The sequence below is a fragment of the Lichenostomus cassidix genome, chromosome 2 (genome assembly GCF_008360975.1).
Source record: "Lichenostomus cassidix isolate B80296 chromosome 2, HeHo_3.0, whole genome shotgun sequence".
NCBI classification, from domain to species: domain Eukaryota; kingdom Metazoa; phylum Chordata; class Aves; order Passeriformes; family Meliphagidae; genus Lichenostomus; species Lichenostomus cassidix.
In genome coordinates, this window is record NC_139482.1 from 135,597,954 (window position 1) to 135,625,405 (window position 27,452).

Here is a 27,452-nt window from a genome sequence, read left to right on the forward strand (position 1 = left end):
CATTGAATCATTTTCTTAGATTGATTATTGATTTCATAACTTGCTTTAGGATGACCAGAAAAAAAAGAGAAATTATAATAAGAAGTAGCAGTAAAAACCCCAGAAATTTAAAAAGGTTATTTTTTTAAGATACGTGCTTCAAAAAGTTTCTTTTGACTCTTGCAATGTCTTATCAGGATTAGATAATCCAGCACTGTGGTGTTTTCATTGCTATTCCTTATGAAATTGTATGCCTTGCTTTACATACTTATTCTAAGTATCTATTTACATAAAAATGCCTGGTAACTTCCCCATCTGTTAAGGAAATGCAGTGATAATAATAGTAATAACAATAACAATAATAATGAGCTAACATTGCAGGGATTAATCATTGTAACTGAGCATCCTAAAACTCTCCAAACAAAATTACCCAAACCAGTCTTCAACCTATTTCTTTTACTTAGCACTCTAACCATGGCTGAGTATAGTCAGCCAGTGTGGTGTGAAAAATGGGGAGGGAAAGGAATGCTGCTGTTCTCAATACTTTTCCTGATCCACTGCTCAAATTTTGAGGAATGGGAGAAGGAGGAAGGGAAATTTGCAAAGATTTATTTGTGACAGAAAAATTTGTTTAATGTGACATCATTGGCATTCTTATACAAATGTAAGAGAAAGCAATAAAAATTTCAAATTTCCTTGAAGAAACAAGTATTTGGGTCCTTTGCTACAGAAAGAATGCTTGGAACCATGCTACTTTCTAATCAACATAATTGATACAGAGTTAATGAAGAAATATTGCCTAGATATCTCAATGTAAGTCTTTACTTTCAAGGACTTCAGCTTAATACATTCCCAGGTTTTAGAAATGTTAAAAAATTTTGCAGTAAATCTTCTAATCACTTTATTCTCTTTCAAAGTTCTCAGTGAAAAGGATGCAGTTGATCTGCAATGAGACATTCCTTTTTCACAGTCACAGTAAGCAAAGGTTTTCATGATATCTTAAATTATTAAATTGTTCAGATACCTCTCTGCAAGGGATGACAAGCCATTTGATTAGCAAAACCACCAGCTGCTTGTGAGTAATTAATTTTTCTCTATTGTTCTCCAGATCAATGCAAAACTATTTGTCTTAAATATCCATATTTATTAAAATCAAATATATTTCTTGATATCAGTACAAATGAATGCTCTATGTGTTTTTTTATCCACTATTTTGTAAAGCAATTGTTTTGCTCTGAGGATATGAATTAAATTATAAAGATTTTAATTTCAGAGTTAGGAAACATTCATATCGGTAGCCCAATCAAGACCATTTTTCTTATGGTACTTTTTAATATAATAAATAAATTAATCTTGCTCTTGGACAGCATTTAGTGGACACATAATCTCAAGTAATTTGACCTTAGAGATATAACTCTTTTGCCTCACTAATTATTCCTTTATTTTAAAAGAGGAACATTTTCAACAGCTATACTTTTTGTCATCCCATCAGCCCCAACTTTTTACCTGAAATACCTTCCCTGTTCAATTAATCCCTTCCTTTGCTTTTCCCTCCAGTGTCTCCAGTGGGCTAGTTTTCCAGATGTGATCCAAAAATGGATGCAGAATGTGCCAAATCAATGAGGAAGTACAGTTCTGTTAACCAAGGTGGGACATTTGTTCCCAAATGCAACTAGAATTTTTTTCTTCTTGATTTTCCACAGCAGTCATTTCTTTAGTTTATTTTCTCTCAGTGCAGGAAAAAAAAATGCGTCAGTCTGTGCTCTCTGAACTTCAGTTTTTCTTCTAATCTTATAAAACACTGTGGGTGGTCAGAATAGTTTCTCATTTGCCACTACAGAAGAAGTCAAGAGGAGTAGAGATACTGTCATGAAAGTTCAGAGCTTGCATGATCACGCCTACATGAAGCAAAACAAATGATCTGTCTTCTCAGAAAAGTTTACTCAGTGAAGGAAGACTAAAAAACCAAAACAAAACTCACAAAAACTCTATGGCCTTCTGTCTCATAAGACAAAAGCTGTGGTAATTGTTTACTATGAATCTTTTAATCTTTTCTAAGCAAAACCAATGTACATTTCCATTATTTTTGTGCTTTTTTGGAAGCAGAATTTGTTGGTTTCAAAATGTTGCAATTCTCCTATTGATAAATAAAAACTTAAGGTAGAGTATTGGATAAAAGGCAATGTATTCTTTGACCTGTGTGTTCCCTGGTCAGCTCACTACTTAGAGACCATTAGTAAAGAACAATGCAGACACTGTCAGAATTCTGCATCCCCTTCCAGAATTCTGCATACCATATCAGTCTTTGCTGTATGTCTACAGAGTCTTTCCAGGCAAGGCTTTATCATCGAGCCATCTGCTGAGTGGGCCATGGGATGTGACTGCAAGAGCTGATAAATGCATTCCATACACATTGCAAGTAAGGCATGTGGGGGATTTCCCCACTGAGGGATATCAGGGACTCATGATTTCTACCTGATGACTCTTCAGCTGTTCTTCCGTGATGAGATCTGCCAAGAGATCTCATCTCTTGGCTTGGAGATTTGGCTTGGAGAAAATCAAACACTTAAACAGCCATCTAAACCAGCCTGTGTGTTTTCTAAAGTGCTGTATATGTAGGCTGCCAGTTTAAGAGCAATTGGTGAAATATCTTTTCTTTTTCAGGGACACAAGGAACTTAGCTGCCAGATAATCCAAATAGAAAAAAGGAAAAAGTAACATCTCCAGTCAATAATATGTGGAGTTTTTTGACTCTTAGACCTATAAATACGTCATGAGATAGTTTAAGTGCATGTATTTTGTTTCTAATTTGATTTGATGTAATTACTTCTGGTAAAAATCTTACAGTTTTAATATATTTCCTCAACACTCTTTGCTAATTTATAGGCTGTAAAATGTGGCAAACTGATTGTGGCTCATTTATCTTCCTGATGACAGCAGCAAGCAAATTTATATTCCACCTGCACTCACATCAAAAATGTACAATTCTGTGCTGCCCTACATATAATGCCAAAGTTAAATAAGATATTATAATAAGATGTTGCCTAGATATAGTGCCAAAGTTAAATAAGACAAGAACATCTTCTTCAGACTGTTTGATTTTACTGTGTCAGTTGAACCCTAACACTTCCTGTCTTAAGAGAATTATTGAGACAAAGATTCATAGAATGGTTATGATCAGAAGGAACCTTAAAGATCATCCAGCTCCAACCTCTCTGCCATGGGCAGTGACACCTTTCACTAGGCCAGGTTGCTCAGAGCTCCATCAAACCTGGATTTTAAGTTTCTTTTTTTCCTAAAAGCAAATGCTCTCAATTATTTAGAAAAACATTGCATGTATACTGTGTGGAAGCCTCTCTCTCCAGGACTATGTCTAATTTATGTACTTGATTTCATGTAATGTTATCCAGTTTTCACATTCCACCAACTCAAGCAATAATGAGAGGTACACTACAGTCACAACAGTAAAATGATGTAAAAAAAATTGTCAGTCTGCCATGGTTTGTTTTTGTCTTGGTTGTTTGTTTTTTTTCTTTTTTATTTCAGCTTTTTCTCTTGCCTACTTCTGCAGATTCCCCTAAAGCTTAATGTTGCATGTCTCAAATAAACAAGCAAGTATGCTGCCTCGAAGGTATAACAGTGAAGGATGTTAGTTTGTGAGGCTGAAAAAATAGCTCTAAATATTTTTATCACTTCCAAGTATATTTACTAGTGACAGTTTGGAATAACAAGGTGGGAAAGTAGGAGGAATCAAGTGTTTAAGTTTTAAGACTTGGTTTTTATTTCTCATTATTCAACTCTAATTTGATTGTTAATAGACTAAATTAATTTTCTCTGAGTCAAGACTGTTTTCTTTGTTAATTGGTATTTGGCGAACGATCTCTCCCTGTCCCTATCCCAACCTACAAGCTTTTTGTTATATCTTCTCTCCCCTGCCCAGGTGAGGAGTGGAGTGATACCGTGGCTTTGCGGGGGCACCTGACATCCATCCAAGGTCAACCCACCACACATGATTTTCTTGCATGTGCCACATGATTGTGCTCAAGATGATCATCTCCATGAAGTTCCCCTGCACTGAGATCAGACTCTCAGGCCTACACTTCCCTGGATCCTCCTTCCAGCCCTTCTTGTAGGTGGCTGCCACATCTGTTAACCTCCAGTCAACTGGGACCTCCCCAGTTAGACAGGACTGCTGGTAAATTATTGAAAGTGGCTCACTGAGCACTTCCACCAGCTCTCAGTACCTTTGGGTGAATTCCATCCAGCCCCACAGCCTTGTGTGTCTCTAAGTGGTGTAGCAGATCAGTGACCATTTCCCCTTGGATCACGGGGGCTTCATTCTGCTCTCCATCTCTGTCTTCCAGGTCAGGGGCACAGGTAGTCCAATAACTGGTTTTGCCATAAGAGACTGAGACAAAGATGACATCACATACCTCAGCATTTTCCTCAGTTTTCATAACTGGGTTTCCCTGTGCATTCAATAAAGGATGGAGGTTCTTCTTAGCTCTCCTTTTGTTGTTTATTTATTTACAATTTTTTTCTTTTTTTTAACTTTTGCAGTAGCAGTCAGATTAAATTCTAATTCTTTGGCTTTTCTAATTTTGTCCTACCTTCTGACATCTTTCCATTCCTGCTCACTTGCCTTTCCTTGCGTTCTTCCCAGGAAATGGTCAAATAAAGTAGATAGCAACTTAAATGCCTTTAGCCCTAATTTACTCCTTTTCCTTACCACATTGCTCCACTTTTTCAAGGTGGAAATAGAGGGGCATATTTACAGCTGAAGAAGTAATTCAGAATGGCATGACAAGGGAGACAACTATTCACTTGTTATATTAATAACAAAGTGTGAATGAGAAAGAATGAACAGAGCTCATCTAATCCTGCAGAAAGACTTTTTCCTATGTGACTAACTAAACTATGTGACTGCACTCAGCAGCCTTTTCCCTGAATTCTCTACCTGAATACCCTGTCATTCCCCTGTGACTTATACAGAAACATAGAAAAAAAATTGTTGGAAGGATCGTTTGGAAGTCACTGAGACTAACACTAATGTAAACTAGAGCCAGTTAAATCAAGTTGCTTATGGATGTGTCCAGTTGATTTCTGAATTATGTCGAGACATGGATGGAGATTCTACAACCACTGTGGGCAGTCTTTAAGTGTATTTGAACATCCCTGTAGTAAAAATATTGGCCAAATAAACAGATTGTCTTTTATAATAAAAATTAACTATATTTGTAGTGGATGAGGGAAGAGTACTAATGCCGTTTATCTAAACTTCAGTAGGTCTTTAAAGTCTCCCAAAACATTCCTGTATCTAAGTTAAGACATTACAGTTTGAATGGGTGGATACCTGCTTGAGTAAAAAAAAGTTGTTTGGGAGTTCAGGATCAAAGGAAAGTGTTTACTCTAACCAAGGGGTCTGGTGGTGTTCCTCATAGGTCCATTCAGGAACCTGTCCTGTTTAATATCTGTATCAGTGATCCAGAGGAGCTGACAGACTGAATTCTCAGCGAATTTGCAAATGACAATGTGTGAGTGAAAGAAAAGTCAGTGCTCCTGAGGGCAATGCTGCCATCCAAAAGGACCTAACACACAATTACAGGAACCTTATAAAATTAATCAAGAACAAATAGGAAGATCTTGCAACTGGAAAAGACACTTCTTTGGCTACAGTACAACCTGGAGATGAGCAGCAGGGGGAGAAAGTTCTCCTGAAAGCCTCTGGGAGTTGCAGCAAGCAGCAAGCTGATTATGAACCATCAGTTTGCCCCACAGCAGGCCAAAGGAATCCTGGCCTAAGTTAATAGTAATACAGACAGTGGATTGAGAGATTTCCTTTTCATTCAACATTAGTTAGACATCACCCAGAATTCTTCAGCCAGTTTAGAGATTTCCTAGACAAGAAATATGTTGATTGGCTTGGCCACCAAGAAGTTTGGGGACCGAAAAATTTGTTTTGTGAGGATTCAAGGACCTCAGTTTATTTAGCCTAGAGAAAAGAAAGCTTTGCAGGGAGGACCTAATGCCGGTCTTTCAAATACCTGTGAAGACGGCCTCAAGAAGACAGTCAAAATCTTTGCAGCAATACATCAGGAAGACAAGAAACAACAGTCAAAATTCATTAGTGACTCCATCTTTACAGAGAAAGAAACTTTTCCCCAATGAGGACAGTTAGGAAGTTAAAGAGGTTAAAAGTAAGGTTGTGCAGTTTCCATTTACTGAGGTTTTCAAGACCCAATTGGAACTGAGAAACCTTAGGTAAAGCTTCTGAGGTTCCTTCCAGCCCCAATTACTCTACGATAATACAATTCTGTGATTCTATGATTGAGAATAAACTATTTCAATAGTCTGAAATTTTTCCTACCCAACTGTTGTATTCCTGGCTTTCCTGCAGCTTTCCATTATTACACAATAGTTAAGAGCAAGTCAGAACTTTAAGTTTTAAAAATTGACTGGAAAGAAATACTGAGAGTTTTATATATATATTTTAGTTCTGAGAACTTATAATTTTGTTTCTATGTCTAACATGAATTACGTAGACTCATCTTCTCAAGGGGGATTATTTTCACAAAACTATTTTTTTCCCCTCAGAATTTGTTGCTATGTCAAAACACAAGTATTTCACACAGGTAGTTTAAATGCCAGCACAATACTGCCAGAAACCTGTGAGCTTTATTTAGTACTTAGTCTCAGCACCCAGAGTCTTGAAGTCAAGGTTTGGAACTATTTGTGGACAGCAAGCATTCTCAGGAGAGTAATATGCAGATTGTGATTCTAGCTGGACACGTATTTCCTCTCAAACTATGAAAAAGCCTCTGAAGTTTCAAAACCTGCCACAGAACGGAATAAAGCGTTTTCTTACTGACTTTCATGGGCCTCTTTATGACTAAGAAACAGAACTGACAATATGCTCCCCTTAATGATTGACATTACTGTAACACTTACACTACTGGATGTCCTAGAATTCTTTCATATTGTTCACGCTGCACAACAGCATAAAATCATAGAATAGAAAAACCCACAGACAAGCAAACAGACAACCTACAAAAACCAAAGCAAACAAACTAACCAAACCCCAAATTCATTCTATTACAAATAGTGCATTTTCTCTAACAATGCAGTCAGCATAATTCTTGAAAAGTGCAAGCTAGGTATATTAGCCTAAGCTAATTAAGAGATTTGTGGAACTAATTTGATGTAAGTTTTATTTACTTTTTTATATTGAAACATATAATTAAAAAAAAAAATGAAGAGCTTAACTTCATATTCTAGTTTGCATATGAGTTTGGCTACTGTGAAACAGGATTTTTTTTTTGTTTTGAAAAATTAACCAATTTTCTCTAAAACACCCTCCTCCCCCTGAAAATACAATCTTCGTGCTTTTTATACTGACTCCTTGCTTCTTTTTCTAATGCTTTAATAACACATTTTTCAGTAATTTCAACACGGACCTGAATGGGCATTTTTAATTTATATAGAGCATCAAACTCACAAATTAATTTTAGACTATTCCCCCACCCCCAGCCCCAGTCATCCTATAATTCACATTTCAGATCTGAATTTGCTATCCACTTTCCATGCTTGTAAGTGAAAGAGGTCGTTAAAAGACAGTTTCAATATTATAGTAATATATTTAATATCCCTCCTTCCTGTTCAATGTCATTAAAAGAATCACTGGGGTTTTCTTAATGGCAGAAAATATTGTATGTACCAGGACTACCAGTTAATATGTCCTACATATTTTTGAGAAAAGGCAGCAAAATAATGTATGAAGTAGGCTGTGTACAACCTTGAGGAATGCTAGTTTTCTAAATTACTTTTTTATTTTAAAGTAATTTTTCTTATGTGTTTTCCACTAGGTTTACAATGGTAGGCCTATTTTTCTGTAAAACTGCTCCTTCAAGTAAAACATAAAATTACTTTTAGCAAATAAATAGCCTTTAACATTGTGCTCATCAATTATTTTTGAAACTAATCTAAATCCTACAACTTCACCTAAAATTTGCAGAAAGATTCAGAAAAATCAACATGATTTTAAGACCCACAAAAATACCAAATTTGAATTCTTAATTTGGTTATTTTCCCATCTTCCCAACTTAAACAAGTTGAAAGCTCATCTTCCAAAGAAGAGACATGGTTAAAAAAAGCAATTGTCTGGTTTTATTTTGTTTACATTGCACTGAAAATTTACATCATACTTTTACAAATCCTTTTTCATAAAAATATACTTCTTTACAAAAGTGTATGCATTAATATAAGAGGAGTAGCCAGTTGCAGAAGAAACATTTTAAACGATCTCAAATGTATTAACCTTAACATTAATGAATGAATCATAGTTATTGCAGTCATTTGAATAAACAAGAATAAATAACAACCAATGGTATAAAATATAAAACAGCATCCTTTTAGTAGAATACAGTTTGACAGAGTTGTATGAATATTCAAAACAAAGTGTTGTAAAATGATTTATAAGAAATTCATCAAACATTATAGAAATCCAAGCAGCAATCCTGGGTACAATGATTTTTGGTAGGCACTCTCTATTACGGTAATAAAAAGGTTATTTTCACAGAATTAATTATGTCTGAAAGGGACAATAACAGATAATTCACACTGGCTAACACACGGCATTTGTGAGTCATGCTATGAATGGAAGACAATGATCTACATCAAATAAATTACTGAGTTCCCGCTGAATAATTCTGATATGAAGTAACTGTAAAACGAAAAATTGCATTTCCTTTGAAGTGATTTTGGAATGTCTAAAACTTGTATCTGAGGGCTGTGGAATCTGAATTGTCCCTAAAATGAATGGATTGTCCCTAATAAAATCATGGCTTTATATATATATTGATTTTTTTTCATTGCACTATGGTAATATATTCAATTTTAAATGAGCTCTAAGGATTTGTTTCCATAAACTACGGAATATACAGATAAAATAGGTGTGAAAATACAGTGTTTCCAAATTATAACTTCCTGTTGCCTTGTAGAGCAAGTATCCAAAGTTAATTGAAGTCTCTTAGAATCCATCAATTTCAATGGGATTGCATCATGCTTTGTGCATGCATTTTGTCAAAGTGCAGAAGGAACAAACAGTTGGGATATGGCCTAGTTTTAACTAACATGGACTGAAAAATGGACTCATATTTTTGATATAGGAATTTCATTACTAATATTACTGTAAACTGCACTTTTTAATGGGAAATATTAAATTATGTTTTTTCTTTTGAAAAAAAGTAGGATGGTCACTCCTGAATGTTCTTCGACATTAAAGAATGTAGTCACATACAAAGCTCAATTCATATTAGTGTCTTCAGTGTAAAATTTGTCTAGGTATATGACTGACAAAGGAAATATATAAACATTATGATTTGTGGGTGTTGTTAATAGAAACGGAGAAAAAAGTTTTATTTGGAACATGAAAATGAAGCAAGATGTGAAACAGGGAAGAAAATTCATTTTAGAAGAACATTAAATTTAATTTTTTTTTTTGTGGTATGAAAAGAGTAAGTTATACTTGCTGATTTCTAAATACTACATCCTGGACTTAGAAATTCAACTCTTCTGAGAAAAATAAAATACTTAACGGGCTGAAAAAGGAAAAAAGATACAAACTCATGAGAAAGATGTAGAACATGACTGTTAAAGAGAAATCAGTGACCTATTGTCTCCTGTAAGTATAGCTCTTATTTTCTACCTATATCTTTTTTTTTTTTTTAACCCAGTCCCTCTATTATAGTTTTTTTAAAGCACAGAATACTGATAGTGGATGCTCCTCCAATATATGCAAATATGTTTTATGTTTTAGAATAACCTCCTTTTTTAAAAAAGCAAATAAAATGTGAGTAGCACTCATGGAGTGCAGCAATTTTTTTTAAAACTCTCCGTGGCATACACAAAGAAGAATTCTGATCCAGTTTATGAAACACAAAATCAAAATAAAATAACTACAACCCAGACTTGCCTATCATCCTCAGGAAAAGGTGACCCACTATATCCTGAAAAGTGTGCTTTAATTTTTTTTTAATTTCTTTTTTTTTTTTTTAATCAGTGAACTGTGTGTGCACTGTGTTGTGTGTCAATTTCCAGACTTTTGAAGACAAATCATTACCACATTATACCATTGTGCAAACAGTGTTCAAGTTGGGGTCAAATCGTACTGCTTTCCCTTCCACTGACTTTGCATTCGTGTCATACATGGGGTTTTCAAAAGCAGCTTGTCCATTATTATTTTCATGTACAGAGCATCCTGTGTACTGTGTTTTAGGTGCAGTCCTGTAGAAGAAAGACAGAACATTTATAACTGCAGTTTTTTTCACTGACTTAATGTAGCTTAAGAATGAAACCAGAATTTAGCTCCCAATTCCAGTTATAGGAGCTAAATATGACATTTTGGTTTTTTCTACAATATTTATGCTAAGAATTAGTACTATCTTTATTGAAGTTTAAGGGCTTTATGATTCCTTGAAAATGATGTGCACTTAGAAACTCAGTTAATAACCTTAGAAGAGGCTAGCCATTGTTATTGTATCCATTATCAAAGTTGTTATCCATTCCACTTGGATGATCAGATGATAAAGAGTACAACAAAATCTTATAAAGACACAATAATTCCCCAGTCAGACGACTGAGGTTTTCTTTTTCCCTTTGGACACTCAGCAATTTTACCAAGAATGACTTTATAGCTGAAATGCACTTTTTTCACTAAATAACTCAAAATATCAGAGTTCAAACCCTTAAAACATTTTTATCTATATTGCTATACAAAATGCATACTATATTGTAAATCATCAATATCATCAAAGACTTACAGCAAAGTGCTTGCAACATATAGCTAATAGCAAATACATAAAATTTACATGGGCAATTTTTCATATGCTGAAGCAGTTGAAAACAAGTAGTACTAAATTAAAATGATGGTACATGCTTTAAACTAATGTTATACTGTAAAGTATATTACTTCTATTATTGTCAGACTATCAGATGTTGGTGCCAAAATGTTGATACCATTTTGGCCATTAGTACAAAATGAATTGTCTTGTCACTAAAGTGATTAATTTTTTTTTAGTCATCAAATACTTTAAAGCTACAGGAAAAGCTTACTGCATCCAAATAATTAATAATGGTCTCAGTTACATGAGCAAAACTGCTGAACTTAGGCTAATGAAACTGAAAAGACTGCTGGCTATTTAACATAATTGCATAAGAACTAATAATTTCAGATGCAGAAAAAGTTCCATGATGAAACCTGATGATGACATAATACTTGCATATACTTGTATGCAAATAAACTGATCAGGCATTAAGATGAATTACACAGGATATGACTCCATTCTGTTACATGAAGAAAAGAATAAAGGCAATTCATTGTAAATACACACAAAATCTACCAATTACATTATTTAGCATATGCCTATAATTTATAGCATCTAATTTATCCTAAAGAGAGAAATTTACAAAATTTTAAATAGGTAAGAATGAAAGTACAGAAAAGTATAATAAACTCATCACTTAGGTATTATACCAGATCTTAACAGACGTAGGAAGAACTGTCTACATGCACATTTTTCAAACTCTCTGTTGTTTTACAGCAAACTTTATTTACACTAGCAAACACTGAAGAAAATAAAATCATCAACATGGAGAGGAATAGAGGAATTCTGTATATATAATTTATACTTACCTTTGTTTATAAAGATAAAAGCCAAAACCAGCAAATATAAGGGCAAAAAAAGGCACAAGGATAGCAATGGCCACTGAACTACTATTTGTACCATGTGGTTGATTAGAAGAATTTGAACCCTCAGACATGTTGAGACCTAAAAAAACAATAAGAAAAAATAAGTAATATTGTATATGTGTCTGTAATCAGCAGCACATTCAACTCCATAATCTTTGGAATTCAATAACACCTTGTTATTGGGTCATCATAATGTTCTCTGCTGCATACATACACCTGTATGCTGACACCTCCCTGGAAGCTGAATATATACCATAGCCTGATTACTATGTGGATGCCACATGTTGGCAGAACAGTACACATACTGTGGTTCAGTAAATACCTTACAGCATAATTCTGCATGGGATTCAACTTTTGTATGTAAAAATTAATACAGATTACTGTACTGTGACACAAAAGATCAAATTTTAATAATGCACATGTTAGATTGATTATATTACTGGTTATATTTGTATATTTCAGTAATTAGTAAGTACTACACATATAAAACTCAAACCGACTATCAAGGAAAAGGTCAATCACGTGAACAGGGAAATTGAAAACTCATTACTTCCTTAGATGCTGCTATTGATACACAGAGGGAAAGAGATAGGAAAAAATTTGAAAAGCTAAAGCCGTAAATTGATGAAAAAATGCAAATACAACCTCCTGCATGGCTGAAGAATACATTATCTACATTATCTACATTATCTACATTATCTACACAGACAGGTTATACAACCTTTAAATGTGAAGAAAGGTTATAACAATGACATAGTCATTAGAAAAAAAATCTATACAGAAAGAGTGGTTGGCCATTGGAATGGGCTGCCCTGGGAAGTGGTGGTCACCATCCCAGAGGTTTTTAAGAAAAGACTGGATGTGGCACTCAGTGTCATGGGCTGGTTGATAAGGTAGTGTTAGGTTATAGGTTGGCCTTGATGATTTCCAAGGTCTTTTCCAACCTAGTTAATTCCATGATTCTGTAATGTGTCTTCAAAGTTAATTTTCATGATTTTAACTGGACCTTTTAAGAATTGCTTAGATCATAATATTTTCTGACTTCCTTGATCGTATGAGACAATATACAAAAATAAAAAAAAATTTAAAAAACCACAAAAAAGATGCCAAACAACCATCCAGGCTGTGAGGAAATTTGTGTGGGAGCAACAATCAAAACATTTTATTTCAGATAAGCTAATTTTGTGTTTGTGTGCATTAAATAATGAAGTGGTAAACATGCTAAACAAAATCTGTTCACAGATTGTCAATCTCTTTATAGAGATATTATTGACTATATTAGCTACAATTACATCTTGTACAGAATTGGACTCTAAGTGAATCATTTCTTTCCTCAAAGTTATACACCGATAAAAAGTATCTTCAATATATTACAGAAAAAAATCTCAAAAAAATCCTCTCAAAACCAAATGAAGATATATAATTTTCATAATAATTTATCAAAATAATTTGCCAAGGAAGTTTTCAATTTTAATTTAGATGAACTTGAAATATTTTTAAGAAATTAATAAAAGGAAATAACTTCTTGTATTCATTTAAAGAACATATTTTTTGACAAAGATATTTCTAAAATTTCTTGCAAAGTAATTTGCATATGAAAATACACTGAAAACCAAGATGACTTAGAACTGTGAAAAGAGAAAAATTTGACTTTACATTCCTTCCTTCCAGCACATTCAATAATTAAAGAATTTCCTGATTTTACTGAAAGAAATAGCAAGAGACAATACTTTGTGGTTGAAAAAACATAATGTTACCTGTAGATAAGCACTCTATCTAAACAGCCATTACATTAGTAAAAAATATGTCCTCTTCTAAGGCATTCCCAACAGTACTTTATCATTTGAAATTCAGTATTCACTATATTCAAGTTCTTATGGAAGGAGAATTATCACAGTTTTTAAGACAACATTAGAACACAAAATAAAATTCTTTTCTTAAAAAGCACAACAGAATGTTGTCACCAGAGCTCTGTTACCACAGCTCTCTTGGTGAAGAAACAAGAAGTTAGTTTTTAGGAAATAAACACTTATCCAAGTAAGTAAGACTACCTTCTTCTTAAAAGTAATGTACTTAAAATTATCTACCTGCAAATATTTAGTAGTTTCCCTCTTCTAGCAAATGTTTAGTTGAAATGTTGTTTCAGCACCATAAGCATGAAATCCGTTTAAAAGAACATTCTACAGTATGGATTTTCTAGATACCTATTAAGATGTGAAACTAAATGCATTTTACACATATTCAGATAAAAACATTGCTCAAAATACTACAAATGAATAAGCTATACTAAGCAGTACATTGCAAGTCATCTATAGCTCCTTACAACTACCAATTAAATGATATTTTAAAGATAATAATATCTCAATATCCAATAAAATGTCAATTCTGTTAACATCCTGCACATACCTTTGTACCACTGGATAAAATAAAACAGAATATGGAACAATGAACTAGTAAAGAATTAGAAGTTTTTGAATACCTAGTCTTTGAAGACCAAATTGGCCATAATCTTTACCCTGGATGAATCCTTGAAAAACATATGTTGCTCCATCAGGTTCAGCAGAAACCTGTAAACAAAAAGTTCTTTAAATTAAAAGGGGAAAATCTATTGCAAATTACATGTATCTATTTGGAAGGGAGATATTCCATTCTATATCCTAACATGCTGGACAGGTAGCTGTTATTTCCCATTATAAACACACATTTTTTTTCTAGAAAATTTAAATATAAAGTTCAAAATAAAAGACAGGACTGTTATAGGCACCACTTAGACATGGTGGTTTATGATCACAAATGATACCTTATACTACTTTTAACTACCTTTATTTTTTTAAAACCAGTAACAAAGTTTCTAGTAGTTCAAATGTCAGTATCTCTAAGCTCTCATATACATCATAATTTTCTGTTTTGTTTAGGAAGTAAATTGAAAAGGTTATATTGTGTCTAATCCTAAGGATGCAAGTATTGAGGTTTTAATAGCTAGTTTTAAACTAAATAAAAAAAGACCTCACATTAATTGGCAGTTCTTTTGATCTTTCTCTGTGCTTATCCCAACACGTACTTAATTACACAGCTGTGGACCAGAAGAATATTGAATAAGACTTTGGTACAAGGGCAAAATATGCTAGTGTAAACTAAAAGGCTTCTTTGTGGAAGGGAGGGGATGGTTGTGATTCTATGATTATCTCTCTTATTATAGTAAAAGTACAGTTTAAAGTAGTGCACTGTATACAACTTGACAGATACTTGCTTATAAGAACAGTTATTAGGTTTAAATTCAGTGTTTTCTAGGTAGGTTCCTTCAAGTTTTTCCCTTAAGCTTCCCTTTCTCAAGACACAGTATGTCTTCAGCAGTGACCTGAAGCTATGTTTTCACTGAACAGTGTGCCTTTCTTAGGCGATTTTTTTTTACTTTGGGCTAAAGCAGCCTCCTCATGCTATTTCAAGATTCAAAGAAAAAAAAGTCAAGTAAGAACAGTATGTAAATAGCACATGGAATGTAGGGAGTATACTGTCTACTTTTGTATATTTAAAAGCCTGAAAGTAAATTCCTTGCTTTTGCCACCTCAGGAGCATGCTCATGAAGCCTGAAGTTTGTACAAGCCAAGAGAGTTAAGCCCTTTTTACCAGTACATTTATTGCTTAAGCAGTTTAGTTTAAGGTTTTCATTCTGCAGCTATTAAAAAAATTATTTTTCAACCAGTGGCCCTGGTTACAAAAATGTAAATTTGTGCGTCCAATTCAATGTACAATTCTTCTTTTCTTTTGGCATGTGCACACATAGTGGTGTCCCTGTAGTGCTTTACCAGCAGGTAGAACATAAGAAAACAGACAAATTCATTGAAAAATTAAAGGGTGTAGTAACGATGTATGAGTGTTTACCATCATCCAAATAATTTTCTAAATTATTATTATTTCTAAATTATTAAATAATTATTTTCTAAAAAATCTAATTTTTTCTCTACCTATTCTTGGAAGGCATTTCCTTTACATGGCTTAATCACATCCCAGACTCCTGGGCTGTTGCTTCTTCTACTTAACCCTCTCCTTCACCTCTCCTCCTCTCAGTTATGTGCTCTCTTCCTCCATGTTTTAAAGAATAAACTCAGACCCAGAACCCCAAGGGGCCTAATGCTAAATTGGAGTAATCTATTTTGTTTTCCATATACATGTGACAGTTTATCTTTTTCATGGTACTTCTAAAAATATCACCAAAAAAACCCATAAATGCTAATATAATGATCAAAATCTTTAGTGTATTAATAGAATATAATATTATTATTATAAATTGATTTTATGTTTAATTATGATAAAATTGCTAAATACATTGAAATAAAGAGACCTATGAGAGAGGCTTCTGTACTAACATGCATTATAATGTTGCCTACACTGTATGACTGTTCCCATACTTTTCCCTCAGACTGGTGTCCTGCATTTTACAAGAAAATTTTTATTTAATTTTATGAATCAGCCTTGCTAACAAGATTGTATTTGATATGTCTCGGGATTTTTTGGGTGTAAAAAAATTTCCAGCATGATTTCAATCAAACAGCAACAACAACAAAAAAATCCCTCTCTTTTTTAGCGGAAATATACTCACAAAACCATCCATAGCCCATTTTTCCTCTTTCAACTTGCTCGCAGATGTATGGGAGGGTGCTTTAATGAGATATATGTGGAGCATTAGCCGAGCTTCCTGGCTTTTATACACTCCTGTAGAATAGAGTTTTAAAAATTCATATTTCTGTTGACTAGAAAAACCATTTCCTCTTTGAGAATAAACACTTCATCTCTTGTCTTAAAGAGGAAGAGCAGGAAGAATAGGTACCAATTGTCAACATAGTTTAGAAACATTCACTCTATTTTGAAATTATTTCAATAATCATAAGATTTCAGTAGAAACCGTTTTTAGCTTAGCCTGCAGAGAGGAGAAGGGAAACCTCATACACACAGCTGTTACTTCAAGCCTTTGGCAGAACAAACATTGACAGCTATTTGACTTGAAATGGAAAATATTGTTCTGAATCAGGAAGGCTGTATTTAAACCTCACACCCCTACTTTCAATATATATAATTTATTCATTAAATAGAAAATGTGATAATAGGAAGATCTACACACAAATTCTATTCCAAAAGCTGCTGCCAAATTTAAAAAAAATTGAAAACATTTTTAATAATTGGATTGTTCTTCATCAATTAGTACAGTCAGTTACAACACAGTTTCTTCCATATGATGAGGCGACTTGCATGCATCCTTATTTACTCTGTAGACATAATTAATTGACTCATTCTTTTTCCTGCAGGATAATTATTTAGAATCCAAATATCATTATTTGTTAATTTGGAAATGAAAATAAAATACCACAATATGCTTAGTGATTTCATCTTCCATGGGCAATGATTCCTAATTCATGTTTCTTGTGTACATGCCTAAATTGAAAAAACAAAAGCCTTCTCTACATTGAGGATAGGTGATTGCCCTTTAGGGGGTATCATTACATATAAATCATCTCTGAGTTAATGAGAAGACTTCACGAGAGCACTTTCATGTTAACACTGCACTGAGCTCAAATTAACGTGCCTTGGCAAGATGGGTTTATTCTGTGTATGCTATAATTACACCAAGCACAGGTGTCAAAATAAAAAGAAGTAAAAAAAGATGCATCTAATGATGGACAGCAAAACATGATGCAGGAGGAGGGAACTACTTTTCATTTGAGAAAACTACAAATTGAGTATAGGTGAATTCAACTTCCTGGCATCTAAATGTAATTTTTGATCCATGCCTACTTCCCTGGCCCTAAGATACCTTTTCAGTATACAGGATCTCAGTGTTCCATCTGCAGAGATAGGGAAATTAAAAATATTAATTACCTGATGATACGTGTAATGCCTGTGTGTAGAGTGGAACATGGCATTTGGAATCACATTTGTGTCTAGTTGAAGGAACCTTTTATTTGGAGGAGGCGGTTTTTGGGTGAAAAAACACAGTGGTTTATTTTCTAATTCTAAAAATACAAAATACTACATCTGTTGTTCTTAATACCTTCACAGAAATTACATGGATGAAATTAATACAATAGAAAAAAATTCACACATAGCTAAGACAAACACAGTTATCAGTGAGAAAACATTCATTCCAGACTCTCAAGCATGATTCTTCAAAGGACACCACAAAATACCTTTAACAGCCGAACCTAATGATAAAAATTCACCACCCTACTCAACACTGGGAATAAGGCCTCAGCAGAAACACAGGTTCTTTGGCTCATTACATCCATCCTTCCTGTAGATCACCCCTCTCAGTAACCAGGAGATCAGGCCCAGACAAATAGACTTATGAAAGGCAGATCTTGCTTGACAACTCTGGTCTCCTTCTCTCTCTCTTCTCTCACTGAGTCCCTCATAAGGTGATTGTGGATGAAAGAAAGGCTGTGGATGTTGTCTAACTGAACTCTAGTAAAGCCTTTGACACCACTTCCAACAGCATTCTCCTGGAGAAACTGACTGTTCATGGGTTGGACAGGTGGACTCTTCACTGAGTAAAAAGCTGACAGGCTGGATGAGCTCAGAGATTTGTGTTGATTAGAGTTACACCCAGCTGGTGGCCAGTCACAACTGGTGCTCCCCAGGTAAATACTGTGGCCAGTTCTGTTTAATTTCTTTATTAACAATCTGGATGAGGCCACAGAGGGTGCCCTCAGTCAGTTTGCAGATGACACCAAGCTGGGTGGGAGTGTTCACCTGCTGGAGAGTAGGAAGGCTCTGCAGAAGGATCTGGACAGGCTGGATCAATGGGCCTGCACAACAACCTGGGGCACAACAACACCAGGCAACTCTGCAGGCTTGGGAGGCCCTGGGGGGGCTGGTCATGGCTGAACATGATCCTTCAGAGTGCTCAGTGGCCAAGAAGGCCAATGGTATCCCGGCTTGTATAATAAATAGGGTGGCCAGCAGGACCAGGGCAGTGATCACCCCCATATTCAGCACTGGTGAGGCCACACCTCAAATCCTTTATTCGCTACAAGAGAGACATAGAAGTGCTGCAGCAGGTCCAGAGAAGGGCAATGGAGCTGGAGAAGGGTCTGGAGCACAAGTCCTATGAGGAGAGACTGAGGGAACTTGGGTTGTCTAGTCCAGAAAAAAAGAGACTGAAGGGAGACTATATCCTCTCTTCAACTTCCTGAAAGGAAGCTGTAGCAAGGTGGGCTTTGCTGCTTTTCTCTAGCAGCAGGTGTGAAGATGAAAGGAAATGGCTTCAAGTTGTGCCAGAAGAGGTTTAGATTGGATCTTAGGAAAGAATTTTCATTGAAAGGATTGTCTGGCATTGGAACAGGCTGTCCAGGGAAGTGGTGGAGTCACTATCCCTGGAGGTATTTAAAATATGTGTAGATGTGGCACTTCCAGACATGGTTCAGTGGTGGATTTGGCAGAATTAGGTTAAGTTGGTTATCTTAGAAGTCTTTTTAGACCTAAACAATTCTATGATTCAACCTTTTTCTTTCTTGCTTAGAAAATGTAACAAGTGTTGGCTCTACCCTCCAGGTTCATTAGGTATCTCTGACTTTCTAGGTCAACATGTATCAATCACACCCTATTTATTATTAGTTATTAGTCTACTGTGGGGAAATTTTATAGTTAAGAATTTAGATAATCTCAGGAACAGTACTTGAAGTTTATTTAAAATATTTAAAGAAGAAGCGTGAGAGTTGAGATGATTCACTCCTTATTGACTATTAACTCCAAATATAAAAAAAGCATGGCTAATTAAAAAAAAAACAAAAAAACAACAACCAAAAAAACCACCTCCAAACAACAGGGGGAGGGAAAGAAATGGAAATATCCCTACCTTTGAAAAGGAACTGAAATGCAATGAAAATTTCTTTGATAAGATAGTACAGTTTAAGCATTATGTAGAAAGTTACAAGGAACCAATGTATGTAAGGCAGAAAAATGAAAAAAGGGATATTCGTTTTTCTTAGCCCATACCTGATAGCAGCAATTCCATATTGCTGTTTGTAAGTGTTGCATTTACTCTTCCTGAAGTTGCATTGAAACTGGTGACTGTCAAAGTCATGGGTTGCTTCTTGCTTTTGTAATTGTAAGATCCTTTCCATATATAATTTTGGGCAAACACATCATCAGGAACTATACAGACAAAAACATGTTTTAATACATGTTGTAGTATTTAGTACTTAGAAAGTCCAATATCCAATGAAATATATCATAAATGTTAGCATTTTCTTTCCTTTACTCTTTATAAATCTCCTAGGCATAATTTTCATATATAAAACATAGAAAACTGGCATGAACTTATATGAAAGAAATGTATTTGTACTGAAGAACACAACCACAACTAGACCTTCACTTGCTTTTTTCCTAAAATATGGATCTGGCCCAGAATGAAACCAGTGCCACAAATTCTGAAAGTTTTAGCCAGAAGAACATATTCCACTCACTGTAGAATCTTTTCTATGCCAACACAGAAGCTAGGGACATATGGCTAGTATTAGATTTTGCAGAAATTAATATCAATTTAGATATTAAAATATTCATAAGCATATTTAAATTACACTAAACATTATAAGCATTTTCTTTATTAAATAGTCAATTTTTCTAATTAAAAAAATATGTAAGAAGTTTTGTCTTGTCTTCAAATGCTTAAAAATATTATGAGCTTCACTGGTAGAAAAGAATTAATTCCCTAATTTAAAATTTAAAACAGATCATAGACTGCTCAGTAATAAATATGCTGGATTTATACACTTACATTTAATATTTATCATTAGCAAACTGTAAAATGATTCATTTAGGTAATGCTATTCCAGCATCAAAAAACCCCACCAAAACAACAAAAAGCTACCTGTGAAGTAAAAACAGATACATGCAAATCTTTAAAATCTTAAGATGAGATACCTTTAAAACAGCTAAATTGAAAGTGATTTAGGATGGGTTTACTACACTTTCCAAACTAATGTATCGGAGTTAGCCCTATAAGAATCACTATTTCAAATCAACAGTTTCTCATTATTCGAAGTAATTCACACTGAACTTAAAGCTCTGTGTTCATGTGTGCATTGGCATCTCATGTCAGATAAGCAGAGAAGAATCTCTGCCCTTTTCTCTCTCAGGATACCCCTAAATCCAAGACTGGGGCACACTGGAATACTCACAGTTTTCCTTCATCATTTATTTTATGCAACAGAAAGACAGGTTGTCTTCTGCATGAAGGGTAAGCTTTCCTAGTTTTTCTGTATATGTGTATGTATATATGTATATGTTTCTTGAAAAAAACTAGATACTGGACCTGAAAGCAAGGAAATTGCATGGTGCAAGTGCTCTGATGCTGTTGATTTGTAATCTGTCTGAAATTGATTTCCCTACTTTTAGGAAAACTGATCACTCTGTGCTATATTTGCAGTTAATTGGGATTGTACAAAATGAATGAAAATTTTCTGAATTAAAAACTTGATGTCTACAATTCAGCAGCACTGTTGACAAGCACAGTTTTGAAGTAGTAAACAAAATGTTAAAAAGAAGGGACCCAAATCCCTATGTGCTAAAGTATTACTTTTAAATCTTATTATCAGTAGAAATTCAATAGGTTTATATTCAAAGGTTAATTTTACTTAAGGAGACTGCTGTTTTCAAAAAAACTTTCCAGTGGACAGAAAGCTTCTCTTGTCAGGACATCCAAATATGGTCTTCAGCAAATCTATTAAAACTGGGGACTTTAGCCAGAATTGGAGAGATTACCCTGTCTCAGCTAAAATTAGCTTTTTTGAAGGCTAAATTGAAAGCTTATACTAAGTATTTAGGTAAAGCAATTTAAATAGGCAATAGGTAAAAAAAGTACAAAACTGAACAAAACTGCACAAAACTGCAAAACATCTAAATTATTTTGAGGGGAGTAGTATAGTTTCTAAATAGGTAAATTGCACAGAATCTTAGACAGAACACAGTGATTTCAGTGAAACCAATAAAATTCTCATTACACAATATAAATTCTATACAGATATCAATTATATTATATGGTAGATAGACTTCATCATTGGGGAATAATTTTTTTTTCCTTTCTTGTTAATCTAGTGACTAATCTAATATCCTTTACACGTTCTAAGTCACTCAGTGCAATCTCACTAAATTGATCCTCATTGTCTTTTCTACAGAAATTGTTTAAAACTAAATAAACCTTGAAGCACTTACCACTTAGTTTGGGGCTTGGTGTTCCCAAAGCTGGTCTGGGATCCTTCACTAGTATTTTGGAACCAGCTGTTAAAAAGAACAAATAATATAAAGACAAATCAGTAGCAAGATGTTACTCAGAAACAACGAAAATAATTTCCATAATGGACTTTATTTGTCAAGAAGCATACAAGAAAATGTTTCAAACTCAAATATGAATAAGATTTCATTTGGTATCAAACCTTAGTATCACAGGAGCACTTGCACACAGACATCTTCTGTTGCTCCATTTCCTCCTAAATCAGGCACCTGGATGCTATCAAGTCATTTTCAGTAGTCAAACAGTGCAGGGTTTCACTTCAGAATCCGTGTTTCAGTATTTACAATCCTGGATCATGCACCTAATCTGTGAGATGCCTTCTAAAATATCATCTAATCCTGGCTATGTCACTTGGATCGGGAGCAGTGGACAGTGCTTCGACTGCAATGTAAGACCAAACAGTGAAGACACACATAACAAAGGGAGCTTGAAATCATTTCTCTCCAGGATTTAATTATCTTCGAAAGTACTGAGTGAGACATCTTGTGTTCAAGACTGAAAACCCATAGATGCTGGCTTAATCTCTTAATACTGAAGGAGAAGGTCCCTGATTCTTTAAAGAATTACAACAGAAAGAAAGAAACAAAAGAGGCTGTCCACAGTATCTCCAGCTACTCAGGTGATATGAGAACTGAAAGTTGGAGAATTTAATTTCTTCTCTTCTTAGAGCAGGAACTCTCCCACCATGGAAGATGATGAACTAAATGCACTAGGACAATATAATTTCCTGGAGATTAAACTATTTTATTTTGAAGAAACTAATTTAGATTCACTGGAACATAAAGACAAGTAATTCTGTCTCCTAATATAAAATACTCTCACGCAGCACACGACTCAATTCCTTGCTCCAACTGTGATTTGAATTTTTTGTATTTTGGGTCTTGGCCTTGAACTCAGGCCTTTTTTTTCTGATCCACGTTCTAAAAAAAATCACAAGAAAAGAAACTACCTTCCCCCTGAGTGGGATATTTTTCTGCATAAAAAGAAAACTTTTGCAGGAAGGACTGAGAATATTTTTCTTGAGAATAAACTTTAGCTTTTTCAGAAGGTCTTTTCTTGTCATGAATCTTAAAACTGAAAAGAAGCAAGGGCAGGTGTTGAAATGCAACCTTAAGTTCTCATGGACTACTGATTGATTAACCTCTATTTCCTCTCTGTTTTGAAAGAAACTTACTGAACTTCACTAGTGGTACACTGTTGACCCGGATGGTACAGTTTAACAGCAGATGCTTTCTGACTACATTAAGTTCAGGTTAGAAATATCTGGATCACACTTTCCAGTTGGGCTTTAGTATAAAAAGATGATGAGTCGATTAGCCTTGTCAAGTTGAATAAATTGCTAGTCAAGTCCAGAAGTGAAATTTCAAACATAAAATAAAACTTAAATAAAAATTTAGATACAAATACAAAACTAAACTAATTAACTATAAAGTTTAAGTTTCAAGGTCCAGATATTTGAGTAGGACTTTAAAGATTTCAATTTTGTATTTAAAGGATTAAATTCTAGTTTAATTGCCCTACACATCCCTTTAGAGCTCCCGGCTACAAACATTTTATTCCTTTTCATCCATTTCCAAGTTATTTTTGTGAAGTTCACAGTAAGAGGTGAACAACCTGAAGTGCTGTTCTTCTCTACTTCATCAAAAAGATATTTCACTTTGCTGTTTAGCCAAAATTGAAATTATTTAGGAGATATTTTACTTTATGCAATTAGAGTTAACACATTGTGATATATTGCTCATTCTTAGCTTCCTCCACTGCCAAAAAGCAAGAAGACATTTGATCTTAATGTTCTTTTTAAATTTCTGTAACATTTTTTCAGGGCATTGGGAAACTAAGCTATATGAAAATGTACATACACTCACAGCTACTACTTAATACTTTTAAAAATAAATCTCAAAAAGCTTCCTTACTATTGGGTAGTACAACTAATGTTACTTCTTACAACAGCAGCAGCAGCAAATTCTTGAATGAAAATACAACCTATGAATTATATTTGGCCTGCCATAATATTTTCCAAGTACTGAACAAGTCATAAGCTTCCTGACTGCTAGCTTTCTAGCACTTCCCCAGGCTCTGCTTTATTTTCCCCCAGCACTTGCCTGGCACGCAATTCCAGGACACCTGTTTTTTAGTAATACAAACTATTCATTTCCTGTTTCCCTTCCAAATAGCAGTGTTTGGCTACAGAGCCTTTGAATGCCTCTGTAAGAGCCCTGGGGATAACCACATCTGAAACATTAGCTAACAGTAATCTGAAAAGGCCTTTAATTATTCAGGAAATAGAATTCCAAACAGTTCCTACACTTGAGTATATTCCTTATCTCACATGAAAACCACCTTTCTCACCATGACTTGGCTATGTTGTTTTTCATGTCCTACCATGAAAAAGTGGGTAGTGGAAATTAAAAACAATATAAAAGGTTGGAACAGCTAGGAAAAAGTAGATACATTTTGTTTTCTAGTAGTATACAGTTCCTTACATGCAAATATAAAATGACACTAAACCCTATGGATTAATTTCACATAGCAATTCAGACACCTTCTTGGACTTCAGGCATATTTCTCAAGTACTAGCACAGAATCATTCAATCATTTAGGGTGAAAAAGACCTTTAAGATCATAGAGTCAAATAGCCAACCCAACGCTACCAAGTCCTCCACTATGTTATGGCTCTAAATGCCACATCTACACATCTCCCTCCAAGGATGGTGACTCTACCACTTCCCTGGGCAGCCTGTTCCAATGCTTGACAATTCTTCCTAATTTTTCCTAAATATTTTTCCTAATATCCAACCTAAACCTCCCCTGGCACAACTTTAGGCAATTTCCTCTCATTGCTCATTAATTTGATGAAGACACCAACACTCACCTTGCTACAACCTCCTTCCACATAGTTATAAGAGAGCAATAAGGTCTCCCCTCAACCTCCTTTTCTCAAGAATAAAGACCTCCAGGTTCCTCAGCCTCCTCATAAGACTTGTGCTGCAGATCTTTCACCAACTTCATCCCTCTTCTTTGAGCACAGTCTAGTACCTCAGTGTCTTTTTTCGAATGAACGGACCCAAACTGCACACATTATTCAAGGTGTGGTCTCACCAGTGCCAAGTACTGAGTGACCACTCAGCAGGTTAGTTGGTCATAGGAGGAGATTTGGTTTGTCAAGCAGGACCTGCCTTTCATAAAAACATGCTGACTGTGCACAATCAAATTGTGGGAATGCATGTGCCAACTGCAAGTAAAGGAAAGCACTGAAATATGACAGATGACAAATGCAGTGGGAAACAGAAGAGCTTACCTTCACAAACTGGAACCTTCCCAGTCCACGTGCCATCAGACCTACAGGCTCTGTGCTCTGAACCTCCTGCCAAGAAGAAGCCTGGCTGACAAGTGTAAATCAATGTATAACCAAGTGATGGAAGATCCATTCCTGCAACATTAGCATGACTTGGTGTTTCTGGTTGTTTACAGCTGTGAGCTACAAAGAAAAGATAAAATATCCTTCTGTCAAAATGGTGATAATATTTCTGAAAGGATAATATATGCCAGTTCCAACAGATGACTAACAAAGTAAAAAGTGAATACAAATTACATATTAATATATTTTAATTCATATTATGAATTCCTATATAAACTATAAAGTATCACCACAAGCCTGTAAATAGACTCTTAACCATGGACCTTTCAATTCCAAGGGACCAAGAACTGACTTAAATGCACTTGCGTGAACACAATTAATTGTCTGCATATGAGAACAGACGCAGCACACATCATACCAGACTTAAAAGCAATCATGGCTTGTGACTCACTTCACTTACAATATCTGTGTAGCATTGTATAACAGTAAATAAATGAGTCAATAGAAAAACACTTTGAAAGGTTAAGGAGAAACTGAAGGTGAGTTATAAATATTTCTAATCTCATGTGAAGTGTCTTATGTATTTAACAATCACCAGAATCTGGGATTTATGTGTTATCTCAAAGACAGCATACCTCCAAGAGCAGAGTTCACCTTTCAACACACTGAGCTACTGATTTGCTGTTTGCTTAAGATTAACACTAGCACCAACCGAAATATTACTAATTCTGTTTCTTTCTGAGGATATGCTCTCCAGACACTGAAGTAATTCTATAGGCTCAGACGTTAAAAAATAAGACTATTTCCACAAAAATACAGGTGACTAGCTGAACTAGGAAGACTAACTATGATGTTGTATCTTCAGTAAATTATCACTATTGACCAAAGTGTAAAAGATTTACGAAATGACGTTTTGCTGTCTATATTCTAAGAAGATTCTCACTATTCCAGATTCAAAATTTACCAATTGCAAACTCTTTTTTCCCCCTCTTAAAATATCCTGACTACTTGTTTGGGAAACAATTCAAACTCTGTACTAGAACTGATTTTAAATATATGCTTTCCTACACATATTTTAGAATAGGGCCTTCCAATACGTCCTATTCTCACCACCTCCTCTGAGTTGGAAGGGTTGCACCCTCTTAGATTGAAATTGACTATGGATGAAGATTTATTTTCTTTCTTTTTCTTTTTCTGTTTTCTTTCTTTTTTTTTTTTAATTTTTAACTCTATAGTTTACTGTAGAAAAATTCACTCACAGAATGATACTTCTGGCTGCTGTAAGCTAGTAATGCAAATTTCTGTTAACTTCCAGTTAATAAAATTTTATAAATTCCATTAACTTTATGACAGTTACTGCAGCTGAATAGTCTAGATAAAAAAAAGGGATAAGAGAAAAATATTATCATTTACTTACGTATACATTCTGGCTGGATTCCACTCCATGTAAGATCAGGAAGGCAAGTTCGTGTTGTTGAACCATGGAGAAGGTGTCCTTTTTTACACTGAAATTGAACAACATTTCCCACCTGTTGAAAAGCAGAAAACACAGTAATATTGTTATGAGCAACTATCAGTTGGGATTTTTTTTTCCCAAATTTGATCACTCCTTCACATAATACAGACTTGATAAGTTGTGATTCTCTTTCTCTAGAAAGTAAATTAATTTCACAGAACAATTTTATATGAAATAAAAAATTGTTTCACTCTCAGCAGAATTACTCTCCCCCCAAAATTAGATACTCCATGGAAGAAAATCAAAACCTCATCTTCTATGGTCTCTCTAGTGTGTTGCTTTGGGCCTGGAACACTTGACATACTGTGAGTTTGAAAACAAAGCTTATGGTGCCTTCCTCTCTCTGGACCAAGGAGGAGCCAGTTGGGCAAAATTGCCACAAACAAGGGAAGTCACAGAACTGAAAAGAGTATTAGATTCTGCTGGACTTTTGATGAACTAGATCCCCTTTTGTGAAACGCTAGGTATATTCACAAGTTATAATGAGGAATATTTGATTAGAACAGACAGAGCCAGTCAACAACATTGTCTCATGCTTCAGAATGTTCCTATGATATTTTAATTTTGT

The 27,452-nt window shown here is 34.7% G+C and overlaps 1 protein-coding gene across 1 annotated transcript in view; it reads right to left on the reverse strand.

The window, feature by feature from the left end:
• Positions 1-8,119: 8,119 nt before the first annotated feature.
• CSMD3 (CUB and Sushi multiple domains 3) overlaps positions 8,120-27,452 on the reverse strand; it is a 596,977-nt gene continuing 577,644 nt past the window's right edge. The window contains exons 64-71 of the mRNA XM_085053430.1: positions 26,786-26,897; positions 25,309-25,488; positions 21,932-21,997; positions 19,715-19,873; positions 16,326-16,438; positions 14,205-14,292; positions 11,669-11,804; positions 8,120-10,260 (exon numbers count right to left, since the gene is read on the reverse strand). Of these exons, the coding sequence (XP_084909556.1) occupies positions 10,101-10,260; positions 11,669-11,804; positions 14,205-14,292; positions 16,326-16,438; positions 19,715-19,873; positions 21,932-21,997; positions 25,309-25,488; positions 26,786-26,897 (1,014 nt within the window). The 3' untranslated portion in view covers positions 8,120-10,100. The remainder of the gene's footprint in view (positions 10,261-11,668; positions 11,805-14,204; positions 14,293-16,325; positions 16,439-19,714; positions 19,874-21,931; positions 21,998-25,308; positions 25,489-26,785; positions 26,898-27,452) is intronic.